Genomic DNA, 13,203 nt, shown 5'->3' with positions numbered 1-13,203 from the left:
AAGCTTAATGCTCCAGGAATGCAAATGGGAAATGGTTTAATCTCTGTTGACTTTGGGCTTGATTCGATTATCACTGATAGTGGGGTTCTGTTTGCAGTTCCTGATCTGTCAGTTTGACACAGGACAAAAGCTGTCTCTAAATCTCTAAATCTCACAGAGGTAAACATCAGTCTCTTAAGATTCTGTGCCTCTTGGCTCTACCTGGATGTCCCTCTGGTGGCCCCTTCCTCCTGTGGAAAAGCTTCAGGACTACAGCCGTTGATTCTACAAAGATCAGGGGACTATGCCTCAGTTAAATATTCCTGTGGAAGTCTGTGAGACTGTGCAATTAATTCATGTCAGCTAAATATGTATCACATTTCCACATTTTGCTGCATGGGAAAAACATGAAAGTTCCTGTTCTGAGTGAAGAAACAGTCTAAGGGTATTTTGGCTCAGAGAAAGTTTAAAGAAAACCTAGTTTAAAATTGGGAAGGATCAGATGTGATTGAAGAAATCTACTACTACTTTTGTATTGTTTCTGAATCTTGCTTTTATTCTAAAATATGAAGCCAAAAGGCACACACAAAAAAAAGACCAGAAACACCCTAATGCAGAAATGTTACCTCTATCTAAGATTTAGTATCAGGAAAGGCAAGATCTTAAGAAATTGAAACATTATCTTTAGCTGTGACTTACTCTGAAAATTACTGTTTCAGATGTCCTACCTGGTTTTACAGTGATTCATGTGTCAGCAACTGATGTGGACTCTAGCCCAGCACTTCAGTTTGATTTAATTGATGATAAAAGTTCTGGAATGAAATTTGCTATCAATCAACACACCGGTGTAATCTCGGTGGTAGAACCACTGGATTTTGAAGAAACTGCTCTGTATAAGCTGGGAATCGTGGTTTCAGACTCAGTCCATCAAACAGAAGCAGAACTCACAGTCTATGTTTTGGACATCAATGATAACCCACCAGTGTTTACTCAGGATTTCTATCAGGTGAGGAAGCAGCAAACAGACAACTATGTGGTGTCTCTGTGAGAGAGGACTAGGAGTGGGAGTTTTGTGTTAAAATTGCATTTGATCACCACTGAGAAGGAATGTCTCTACAAAGCAGACAAACTGCTCTTCTCAGAAATCCTTGCCCTTTCCCAGGAATTCTGTGAAAAAGACCAAAGGTTTTGTTCACTTTTCGTGTTTGTGTTTCGTGGCTTCAGAAGAACCGTGGTGAGAATGCCAGCTGTACTCCTTGTACTGTGCATTCATCACTCAAAGTTACTGGATATAATCCAAAACTGGTTTGGTGAGCAGTGTCCATTGCTCAGGACTGGTTGTTCCTTCTGACAGAATAGTAAAAAAAAAAAAAGTTGGTAAATTTATTCTGACTCAATTACTATGTCATGTATTTCTTCCTTTTCAGTTACACAGCTCTATAGAGGTGTAGCAACTGTCCCTGTGACAGGTTAGGCATGTACATTTGTAGCATGTAGCCTTGTCTTACAGCTGTGGCACACTTGTAGGCAGTGAGGGAGACCAGTTTTGACTTCCCTAGCAACTCCTGCTGGAAGGAGGACTGTAAGGCAAACAAAGGCAATGAGAGAGCCTTTATTTGAGACACAGGCACCACAGAACAAGATATCAAAGAAAGAGGAATTAACTCACCTCTCCCAGCAACAGCCTGAAAAAAAAGGAAGGCTGAGAAATGCAGCCTTCTGCGATTCAAACTCTGATGCACCAGAAGGAGAAGGGTGGGGGGAGGCCCACACAGACTCAGACTGCACACGTGCTCCTGGAAGCATCACTGAGACTGGGAGAGAGGAAGAGTGGATCTAGGCTCCCCCTACTCCTCATGTGCTCACGTACTGGTTCAGGCTGTGACCTACAAACTCCACTGCAAGGACACAGCTCAGCTTTTGGACTTCTGGATAGAGATTTGAATGCTAGACTGTTTTAGAAGTCAAGATGTCCAACGACGTTTTGAACCACTGCTGTTTTAGCAACTATGGGCCACTAAGATGATTGAAGGAATTGGAACATATGTCATACAAGGCTCTTGAAGGTAGGGATCAGACTGCTGAAAGGGTTTTGGCCTGGCATCTTCATGTGATACAGAGGCCGTGGGGCTTGGGCTAAGACTAGGCATATGTAGTAGCTTAGGTTAGGGTTATGGACAGGGGAGAGACAGCCTGGAACTGAGGGGAATTTGTCTCCTTAGGGCTCGTTCATGTGTGGCTAGGTTGCGGGGCTTGCCCAGGAGAGCCTAGAGCATGGATTGTTCAGTCTGACAAGCAAAAGGCTCAGAGAGGATCTCGCCACTGTATGTAAATACCTGGTGGGTGTGAAGAAGAGCTTCTCCGAGGTGCCCAGTGACAGGGAGAGAGGCAGTGGGCACAAACTGAAGTACAGGAGATTCCACTGAATCTTCAGGAAGAACTTTGTCCTGACAGTGGGGTTGTGGAGCCTACATCTCTGGAGGCAGCTACAGTCCGGACAGCATGCTTTAAGTTACCCTGTTCTGAGCAGGGCCTGGACAGCATAGCCTCCAGAGGTGCCTACCAGCCTCAGCCATTCTGCGAGCCTGTGAATTCAGCTATTGGCTTGAGTTGGTGCTTTTTGTGTCTGTTGGGTCTGCTCGGAGCCAAAAATGTGGGGCATCACAGAAGACTTGGATTGAGAAATGCTTCGTTTACAAATCTCAGGCAGCTCTAAGGAATAAGCTTAAGTAGTTGATGTTCTGGAGAATTTCAACCTCTGAGCCTGTGCACAGAAAGCAGCTAAGCCACTCGCATAACTGGAATAGACTGTAGGCACCTGTGAAACTTTCAGGTACCTGAGTTGTAAGGATTTGTGTAAGTCATCCACTTAAACCTGTAAGTCAAAATCCCAGAAAAAAATGCACTTGTAAGGCTCAAGTGATTTTTAGAATCTGGCCTTAAGTTTTCCTTAACTCTCGTGTGTGTCTGATTTTGAAGAATGATTTAGGGAAGTCCTTGCTTGTGCAGGTGCTAGGAAAGGTTGTGTGGATCAAAGTGAACGTTACAGGCAGCGTTATGACCTGTAGTAAATCAGTGTAGCTCTATTGACTGTGCTAACAGAAACAGCTGAACTCTCTCTACAGTCCTGATTATTTGATATGCTTGAACAGTAAGATGCACTGCTTCTTCTCAGTCAATGATATGTATAGTTCCCTATTCATAACCCTGTAATTTTTATCCTTTTGTTGTCCTTCAAAGTGTTTTCATATTTATACTATATATGTCTGTTATATGCACATATAATCTGCATGTTGAAATGATTTAGACTAACACTTGAAGCAGCTGCCTTTGTATCTACTATTAATTTGAAACTGAACTTAGAAAGTAAAAGGAAAGTAGTTACAAAAATAAATTCTGTGGGTGAGCTTTTAAGAAGGACGTGGCCTGTCTTGTCCCAGGTTATGTGTAGGAAATGGAGAAATCTGAAAAATTATTTGGAGTAATCTGGTAATTTTTCAGACTCTGGTGCTGAGATTTTCAAGTTTTGGGGGTTGAGGATTTGGTTTTGGTTTGTGGTTTTTTTTTTTGGTATCTACAGAATGGGACTGCAAACTGTATTGTATGTACAGAAATCAATGTGTTCCTTACATGAAGGAAAAAAGCCAGTCCTAGTTGCAGTGCAATGCTAAGTATTCCTCTTGTTAGTGTATTACTGAAGAGAGATTAATGGATTCATTGACCTCATCAAATGGAGCCTGAACTAGATTAATTTTACTTCTGTTTAAATGTTTCTATAAAGCCCAACTGTGTTGTATGCATCATTTTCAGTATAATTGTTCTTTATTCTTTTGTTCATTAAGGAAACAGGTAGGTGAAACCTTTTCTAAGGACAAGAACTGTATTCTTTTTTCCGCATCAGGTTAAATGAAGGAAAAACAATTGTTTATGTTAAAATCTTTCACGAAGTTGTATCAAAACTTCAATTTTTCTTTATGTGACAGGTGAGCTTGCTGGAGTTCATTTCAGTGGGTACCACTGTTATGACTCTCTCTGCTGTGGATAGAGATTCAGAGCATAATGGATTGATTTCCTACAAAATCCTCTCTTCCTCGAAAGGATTTTCCATTGATCACAAGAATGGTGAGTCTGTAAGCATGGTTTATTATTTCCACTTTTTCACTGTAAACTGAAAAGTCATGTTCCTCTTCCTCACTTGTTGCCAATGATCAGTTTTGGAAATAATTGGTGTTATTTCACCAATTCCACTATATATTTTGGCTAGATCTGGCATTGTTGATGAAGAACTGACAGCATCAAAGACCAGTTCTCAATTTGTCCGTGAACCATGCTCAAAACAGCTACTCACAACATCTATTAGCATAGGTACTATTCCTCTGATGTAGCTTAACAGAGAAACTCTTGTACACTTTTCAGTGTTTCAGGGTCTTTCAGCTCATATATTAAGCTGCATTAAGTTTAGGTTCATACCTGCTGCTTTTCAAAATAAGTTGAGCCTAACATAATGGAGGTTCTCTACAGCTTGGACTGCATGCTATTCAGTTATCCAAAGTGGAATTTAAAAGTCTTCTAATTTGAGAACTCACTGTTCGAAGTATACCAACTTTGTTAGTAGTTAACAGATTTAGTGATTTAATTTTTCTGATATCATGTTGTAATGCCCTGAGAGGTACAAAGATGGTGTGTGTGTGTCTCAATATACATATATGCATATAATTTTTTGCTGATGTCAGCGTCAGTTGTTGTAGATACTGGAAAAACGATGTGTAACTGTTTAGTATGCAAGTGCTTATCACTTATTTTTTGTTTCTAGGCATTCATGACGTAAATTTTTGAATGTGTGTTTATTGAGTGATGCTAACTATAAACACTGAATGTACAAATGTCTTGCCCAAATAAAACTGTCTATTTTTTACTCAATATTTAACTGACCTTTCTTTTATGCTTACCTTGAAGTTGTTCTTAACAGAGAATAGAAAATTGTAATTGTCACATAAGGTTGTCTCTGTGGTGCTTAAATAAAAAATGAAGTGGATGGCTTATGAACGTATTCAGATAAGCAAGTTGAATGAAACATGTTGACACATTGCCAAACCTATCTAAATTACAAATATGCCCACAATGCTGCTACTAGATTGCAAGCAAAGGAGAACTAATGATGTTCAGTAATGAACAGCAGAGCCACCCCTAAAGATGAACGTGTTATATTTTATTTTGCCTTCTATTTTCTGCCATTTGCATGTTCAACCTACTATGAGGAAGAGAGAAATTTTTGTTTGTCTGAGTGCAGTATGTGTATTTGATACTGCATCCTTGTGGGCAGACCTTGGCTTACAGCATTAGCTGTGATTTCATAGAGTTACACTGGGGTGTGTAACATTTGAGCCATTTTCCAACATGACTGATAAGATTCAGCTTTTGCAATCACGTTTATATGCCTTAAAGAGTGCAAACTTTTACAAATTGTATTTTATTTTCAGGTTCATTGTTCACTACTGAGCCAGTGGCACGTGGGGAAAACAATGCCTTTATTCAGGTACTGGTAGCTGCCGTGGACAGTGGCAGTCCTGCTCTGAGCACAGTCACCTGTGTAGAGGTACACATAGAGGATGTAAATAACCATGCCCCTCAGTTCACAAGGGCACTGTACAGTCTCAGTGTGAGTGAGAGTGCTTCAGTAGGAGAAAGCATCCTTGCATTTTCAGCAACCGACTATGACTGGACATGTGAAAATACATACATTGAGTACTCTATTATTGATGGCAACGCTGAGAACTTATTCACCGTGGAAACAAGTGTCACGGAGTCAGAAACATCCTACAAGCTTGTTGGCAATCTTGTTTTGAGCAGTGTTCTTGACAAGGAAACTACAGCTTCCCATCGTTTGGTTCTCCTTGCCTCTGATCATGGAAAGCCCTCCTTGAACTCAACTGCTACTGTGCTAATAACTGTATTGGATGTCAATGATAATCCTCCAGAATTTAGCAGCTCGGAGTACCACGTTCACATCAAAGAAAGCCTCCCTGTTGGTAGCCATGTCATAGAAGTTCTAGCAAATGACCCTGATGAAGGCAGTAATGCAGAGATCACTTATGCTATAATTTCTGGAAATGACAAGCAGTATTTTCGGATGGATGGGAAAACTGGATCTGTGGATTTGATGAAAACTCTGGATTATGAGGATACTACGAAATTTACTTTGCTCATTCAAGGAACAGATGGAGGAGCTGATGTAAAAAATGTGGCTTTTTCTGTTGTCCATATTAGCGTCCTAGATGACAATGATTATGCCCCAGTGTTTTTGTTTCCCAGCATGAACTGTATTGTCAGTGAAAACCTGCCCAGCTTTTCTTTTGTATGCACTGTCACTGCCTTGGATTTTGATAAAGGCTCCTATGGACATCTCACCTACTCCATTCAGTCTTCATGTTTGGCTCAGCGTGAAGCTCCTGGAGATCATCACATGTTTTTCATTGACCCTTTGACAGGAGATATTCATACAAAGCAAACATTTGACTATGAAAGTCAGAATAAGTACTGTCTCATAATCCAAGCAAAAGACAAAGGTGACTTACTGGCCACAATTACAGTTCAGGTAGATATTGAGGGGAGAGATGAGTTTGACCCAGTTTTTTCACAAGATCAGTATTTCTTTAATCTCCCTACGAAAAATGAAGCAGGCCAGTTGCTTGGCAAGGTGACAGCATCGGATAATGATGGTGGACCGGATGGAGTTGTTCATTACTCCCTGCTAAAAACTTCTGCATTTTTTTCTGTAAATCAAAGCAGTGGTGGTATTTATTTGACTCAAACTGTTCATCGAAATAGAAGTGACAGGAAAAGGAATGATGACACCTTGAAATTGTTGGTAAGGGCTCAGAGCCCAAAAACGGAGTCAAAGTTTGCAGTATGTACTGTTCTGGTGAATGTTTCCAATTCTCCTGAAAGCTATCCCATTGTGTCAGCCTACAGTCTGACCATTAGCCTTTACGTCTCTCTCGTGATGTTCCTGCTGCTTTCCTTGCTTGTCAGTCTTATTGCACTTATTCTGAGACGTAAGCAGAAAGATGTGATGAACTCTTATGTGAAAAAAGAAACATTATCTTCCTCAGCTACTGATGTGAATTTGGCCGGAGAAGACATGGTTCTTAAGGACTGCCAGAGTATCCAAAGTACTGAGAGCGGTGGTATACTTCCCATGGGTGCCATAGCAGATCAGCTGAGCTTGTCAGGAGTCAGAGAGAGAAAAGATGATGATGTGCCCTGCAGGCATTCAGGCTTCAATGGCTGCAGTTTTGCCAGAGGAGAAACTGCAGAGGATGAAGAAATCAAAAGGATCAATGACCATCCTTGCAGGAAGAGTGCTGGCTCCATGCTGGGCGAGCGAGACTCTCAGGTGCCAGATTCAGGGATCCCAAGGGAGTCTGACCAGCTCTCCTGCCTGTCTGGGGAAACCAACATTGTGGCTGCCACGCAAAGCATGGAGAGCACACAGGCTGTTCAAGGCAAAGGTGGAGAAGCCTGTGATGCAGCCTATCCAAGTAACAAAGTGTTGTCTCAGACACTTAAAAAAGCTGACATAAAAAAGAACATATTGACAGACCTCACAAGAGACTATGCCTTGGAATCAGATAGGCAGGACTCTGGCTGTGATTTGCTTGCAAATTCTTAGCACCTCTGATGAGGACCTCAGAGGCAGTTACAGCTGGGATTATGTGCTCAGCTGGGAGCCCGCCCAGATTTCAGCCTTTCTCCTCAGTCTTCGGTGACATTGCAAAACTGAATGATGAAAGTGGATGTGTTTTGTAGCCTTCCTAAGGAGAAGCCTTTTGTTTTACCTCCTCCCTTGGTATGTTACCAAGGGAGTAAATCAGTAGCTCAACCTGGTTTAAAGCCAGTGCCACCACGGATGCCAAATGTAGTATCAGGGCAAGTATTTAAAAAATGCCCTTGTTCTCCCCTTATCCAGAGTCATGGATACCCCCCACCAACGGGGGCCCTCTGTTTTTCTCCTTCTCTTTGTTTATCATGCAGACATCTACCGCTTCTGTGTTAATCTCTGATGGAAGAAGGCTAGGAATATGTCTTATTTGTCCAAGCCATGAACTTGCAGCAGAGGAGGAAATTCAAGTCTAGATTATTAACTGATGGTAGCTTGTGGAAAAATATATGGCTTGAAATGCTTTTTGTTGTTTGTTTGTTTTTTTTTTTTTAAACAAGCAAAGCATGCCTGTCAAAACATCACCGCTATCTTTTCTGTTTTCATGATCTGAAAAGGTTAATGTATAACGTAGCCACAAACTTTGTAACAATCCATCATGTTCTTTACAGAGTATGCTGCCAGTCCATGAGGTTTCTCCTTTTGCAGCTCCCAACAAGTGTGGTTTCCCATGTAAATCACACAGCTTGGTGCCTGACAACTAACTTGATGATCAATTCTAATGTTTTTAACAAAATATGTTAATAAGAAATTAATGGTAGTAGCTGTTTTCTGTGGAAATTTTTTCTGTGGTTGCATTATGAGAGGGTAGAATCACAGAATCATAGAATATCCCAAGTTGGAAGAGACTCACAAGGATCAAGTCCAACTTCTGGCTCCACACAGACCACCCAAAATCAGACCATATAACATAGAGTGGTGTCCAAATGCTTCTTGAATTCCAACAAGCTTGGTGCTGTGCCTACTGCCCTGTGGAGGCTGTTCGATGCCCACCGCTCTCTGCTGAAGATCCTTTTTGTAACCCCCACCTGACCTTCCCTGATGCAGCTCCGTAATTTACCAGCACTGAAGTGAGACTGACAGACAGGTCCATAATTTACCATGGTTGTTCCTTTGTTTTTTTTTTTCTTCCCTTCTTGAAGATTGGAACAATGTTAGCCAGCTTGCAGTCAACTGGGACCCTTCCCTATTCCCAAGACCATTGAAAATAATTGAGATGATATTGGCCAACTCTCATAGTACCTTGGGATGAATCCCATTAGGCCCAAGAACTTGTATGTATCCAGGTGGAGCAGCAAATCACACACAAGTTTGGAGTTGGCAGGGATTTTATTGTTACTGCAGTCACTGTTCTCTAACTCAGGGCACCTAGGGTGCCAGAGCCTGTCACTGATGTTGACGATAGAGGCAAAAAAAAGCATTAAATGTCTCTGCTCTATGTCTCTGTTTTTTATATGACCATTCTCATCAAGTAACAGATAAATGTTCTCCATGGTCTTCCTTTTGTTGTTAACATATTAAAAAAACCCACCAACAAACAAACAAGTTGTCCCCTTCAGTATTGGCCATCTCCCTACGAAGGTGAATGACATCGCTGTAGTGCCCCTCATGCTGGCTGACCTTGTTTCCAGCAGCCATACACTTTCCATCTAAGCTCTAGAATAAGATCACTGTTCAGTCAAACTGGCCTTCTGCCCCACCTGCTTGAGTTCTGACATTTTGGAATTGCCTGTTTCTGTACTAAGACTCCAGAAAAAGCTGTTACTTTAAAAGTAACCAGGCACTAAAGGGTACTAGAATGATGTGCACGTTTGGCAGTTTGGGCCAGCATGTCATGATAATCTGCATTAAAATGGCTTACTCATAGAAACCTTTGGAGAAAAAAAAAAAAAAAAGAATAATGGTAAGATAAAAGCAACCTCCTTCTTTATTAGTAGAATTAAAATAACTATCTGTTGTCTTTCTGTCCCATTACAGAAGACAGCCTGTTCTCCATGCAGCTGTAGGATAGGACAGTGTCGCAATTGAGGTGGTCTTCTATGCCTTCATGCTGATCTTTGGTGCTGTTATGGGCACATCTTTGCAAGACCAGATATTTGGCCTTGTTTGCTGTATGTATCATACATATCACATTTTGTGTATGTATATCCAGTCACGTACACATACATATACTGCTGTGTATGCTTGTATATTGTATGAGACTAATAAAATAGAAAATACATCCAGAATAACTCTGGCTTCTCTTCAGTGTATATTTAAAAGACTTTGCTGCTTTTGCATATAAAAATTGGGCTCTAGGGAAGTTGGATATATATAGAAATGTATGTTGTTCAAGTAACAGATGGAGGAAATGCATACAGTGTTGTTAGACTGAATGATTACGTGGGACATGTGTCAATATTTCCTCAATCATGTAAGTCATGATCCTTACTGTTTTGCAATCTGTGGTTGTAGCAGAAATGCTAAGTCACAACCTGAGGCAGTGGTTGAGCACCAGGTGGGAAGGCAGGGCAAACCCGTGGGAGCACAGGCACCTGATTGATGGATGGGGTGCAGCCAAGATCCACCCCTTCCCAGTCCTCATTCAGGGGTTGGCAGTGGAGGTCTTGTTGGAGATCTTTGCCTACCTGAGGTCATCCAAAGGTAAGGGGTTCTTTTCCTTCGTTTCTGCAGCTGCTGCATATGGGCTTGTTCTCATTTGCTGTGGTAGAAGACTTTCCCACCCTGCTATTATTGTGGTAATTTTCTAGAACTTAACCTACAAACATTACCCACATAACTTATTTTCCACCTGTTAAAATTATGCTATCTACAACCCCTTCGGTGTTGACTTAATATCTTGAATTGTAATTTCTAGTAAGAAGTGTCCGTTATGGTGTTGCTATGTATGACTGTAGCTTTGGGAGGCGCTCACGGCCCAGAGAACTAGCTTTTCTATACAGTCATCATCGAACTGTTGTTAGTGTCATGCAGTCATGGTCAAGTGGCAGCTGTTGGTCTGAGCAGGAGCAAAAAGCACGTGCTATCCTGGTAGAGATTGTCTTTGCAGTGGGTGTTTGGTGGAGGAGCAAGTTCTTCACAAAGCAAAATGGTGTATTCTTCACTTTCATGAATATAAAATAGTATCTCAGGTTTTTTTTCATGTACAGATTCTAGATTAATGAATAGCTTTTTATTCACTAATGCTGCTGTTGCAAATGAAATATTAGCATTAGAGATCTTCAGAGCATGCAGTCATAATTTGTACAAGATTTAGACCTCACCATGCTGTTCTCTGCTTGCTACAATTCTGCTTGAAAAGTGAGCAAATCCTGTTTCTGTCTGTCCTTTTTTGCTCCTTCAGATATATTTTGATGCCTCTCTGAAAGACTAAGAAAACTTGCATCCAGTTTCTCATGCACACAAGTTAACCAGTGTATGTTTTGTGTTCCTCTTAAGTCTTATGAGAACCTTTTCCTTGTCTGTATGAGTATTAGCTCATTCTGTATTGAACAGGAAACAACATTCAGTTGAAACGTTTTGTATGTAGTCAAGCTTTAAAAAGTGACTGTTGAATGTTTGCAATAAATTGCATAGTTCTTTTAACCTTACTGTTTTTTTTTTTCCCAAGTAAACAGTATATAACATCCATAATTTACCATGAGTTTAATATTAGCTTGAATTGAAAAGGCTGTTACTGTGCAATTCCACACACCAGTTTTAGCACTTTGGAGAAGGTACAAAATTTGTTAGTGGAAAATCGTATTAAGCTCAAAATGCATAACTATAAAAGACAGTTGTCTCTTCTGGAATTCTGGCTGCCTGCCTTCTGGATTTCTTGTTGGCAGCCTTGAAAACATTAGTGTAAATCACTACCAAATGGATATCCAAATTCCATCTACCAGTAGTAATCATTAAATTGATATTCAAGCAGATTCCTGTGCAAAGAAGAGAAACTTTTTTTGGGTATCCATCATGTAGGGATTTTATATATATATTATATACATACATATATATACATATAGAATTTATATATATATATATATTTATATATACTCATACTTTTTTCTAAAAGAATATGAAAAGTCTCTGGTTAACTACATGTGTCCACATTTAGTTTGTAGTTTTTCAGCTGAAGACAGAAGTTGTTTCTACTGCAATTCTAGATAGGAAAAAAGTGAAAATGAATCTTGTTGCTAAGAAACCAGCGTTATTGATTTCTTACTATCATTATATTTGGTTGCTATCAATTCTCTGTGATGTCTGTCATTTTTCTTTAGCTGCTGTGTAGCTAAGCATACTCCAGGATGCAGTATGTGGGAACATAGTAATTAGACTTTCTCCTCAGTCAGAGCTGCCAATGTGTGTGGACTGCATCACTCCTTGAAAACCAGACCCTGCAATGGAAGAACATGGAGGGATCGTTGTAAAAGAGGGAACTGGCACAGAATTGGTAAGCATGGAGGATGACTTTTCTCTAAAATCCAGTAAAAACACTAATTGGTATAGGAGGCACTTGTGAGTGTAATGGAATATTCTGTAATGGGAGGTTTATGTTTAGAATTTAGCTTACTCTGAGGATGAAGTGGCTTTGCAGCTTTTTGTCTCTATTGTCTGGCACAACAACCAACTCACTGTGGCAATGTGTCTCAGTTAACTGTTGATGATCTGGCTGAAATAACTAAGATGTTGCAAAATCAAATTGAGCCCTTCTGGGTATTGCATAGCTGTTAGCTCTGCTAGCTGTTCATCATCATGTATACAATACGTGTTCAGTCTGAGTGTGGTTTTGTATGTTCAGATCATATTAAATAGATCTGCAGTCTGGCATACATATCCTCTTGATGGCTTTGAAAATTCTACTATAAACAGAGAAAATATTTTTAAAACATTGGAAAAAATATGGATATCTAGACAAAAGAAGGGGCCTTACAGAAAAGAAAATTGATAGAACCTTCTGATTTAGACTCGCACTTTACTTTGCAGCTAGGGCTATTATTCATATTAAAAAAAGGCAGATGCTTTTCTTCTAAAGTGTATGAAATGTAATAGAGGGCCATCTATAAGGAATGCAGGAAGGCATGAGGGCGCTCTAGAATTGTGAAATTGTTCTGTTTCTTGAACCATATGTGCTACTTTAGCAAGGTAGAAAAAAATACCAAACCTTTTAGCTAATTATAGTCACATGAATCAAAGTTTCTTTATTGTTTATTTGTTTGACTGTCCCAAGCAAGTCTTATGCCTGATGAAGCATTAGATGCCAAACAACGTGCATGAGAATGCAAGTCATGTGGTAAAAGACTGAGATGATACACTGTTCAAAACTGCAGTTGAAAGTCTCATTACAGTTAGAAAACTCAAATCTCTAATAAGTTAAAAACAAAGGAATTTGCAACACTATAAAACTACATTTTAAAATATCAGCCCTGTCTTTGTAACCTTATCCACTTGAAAATAATCTTATATTAAACACTTCTGAAGCACAGAGTATTTAACTGAACCTGAGTTGCCTGCCCTAAAACTCC

At 40.1% G+C, this 13,203-nt stretch overlaps 1 protein-coding gene across 1 annotated transcript in view; it reads left to right on the top strand.

Annotated features, from left to right (window-relative positions):
- DCHS2 (dachsous cadherin-related 2) overlaps positions 1–9,214 on the top strand; it is a 53,645-nt gene extending 44,431 nt beyond the window's left edge. The window contains 6 exon segments of the mRNA XM_085221924.1: positions 699–985; positions 3,963–4,101; positions 5,460–7,648; positions 7,650–7,712; positions 7,714–7,782; positions 7,784–9,214. Coding sequence (XP_085078050.1) covers positions 699–985; positions 3,963–4,101; positions 5,460–7,648; positions 7,650–7,712; positions 7,714–7,782; positions 7,784–8,035 — 2,999 coding nt within the window. The 3' untranslated portion in view covers positions 8,036–9,214.
- The last annotated feature ends 3,989 nt before the right edge of the window (positions 9,215–13,203 follow it).

The sequence above is a fragment of the Meleagris gallopavo genome, chromosome 4 (genome assembly GCF_905368555.1).
Source record: "Meleagris gallopavo chromosome 4, MGAL_WU_HG_1.1, whole genome shotgun sequence".
Classification (NCBI taxonomy): domain Eukaryota; kingdom Metazoa; phylum Chordata; class Aves; order Galliformes; family Phasianidae; genus Meleagris; species Meleagris gallopavo.
The sequence above is the reverse complement of the archived record's forward strand: the minus strand, read 5'-3'. Positions and strand labels throughout refer to the sequence as shown.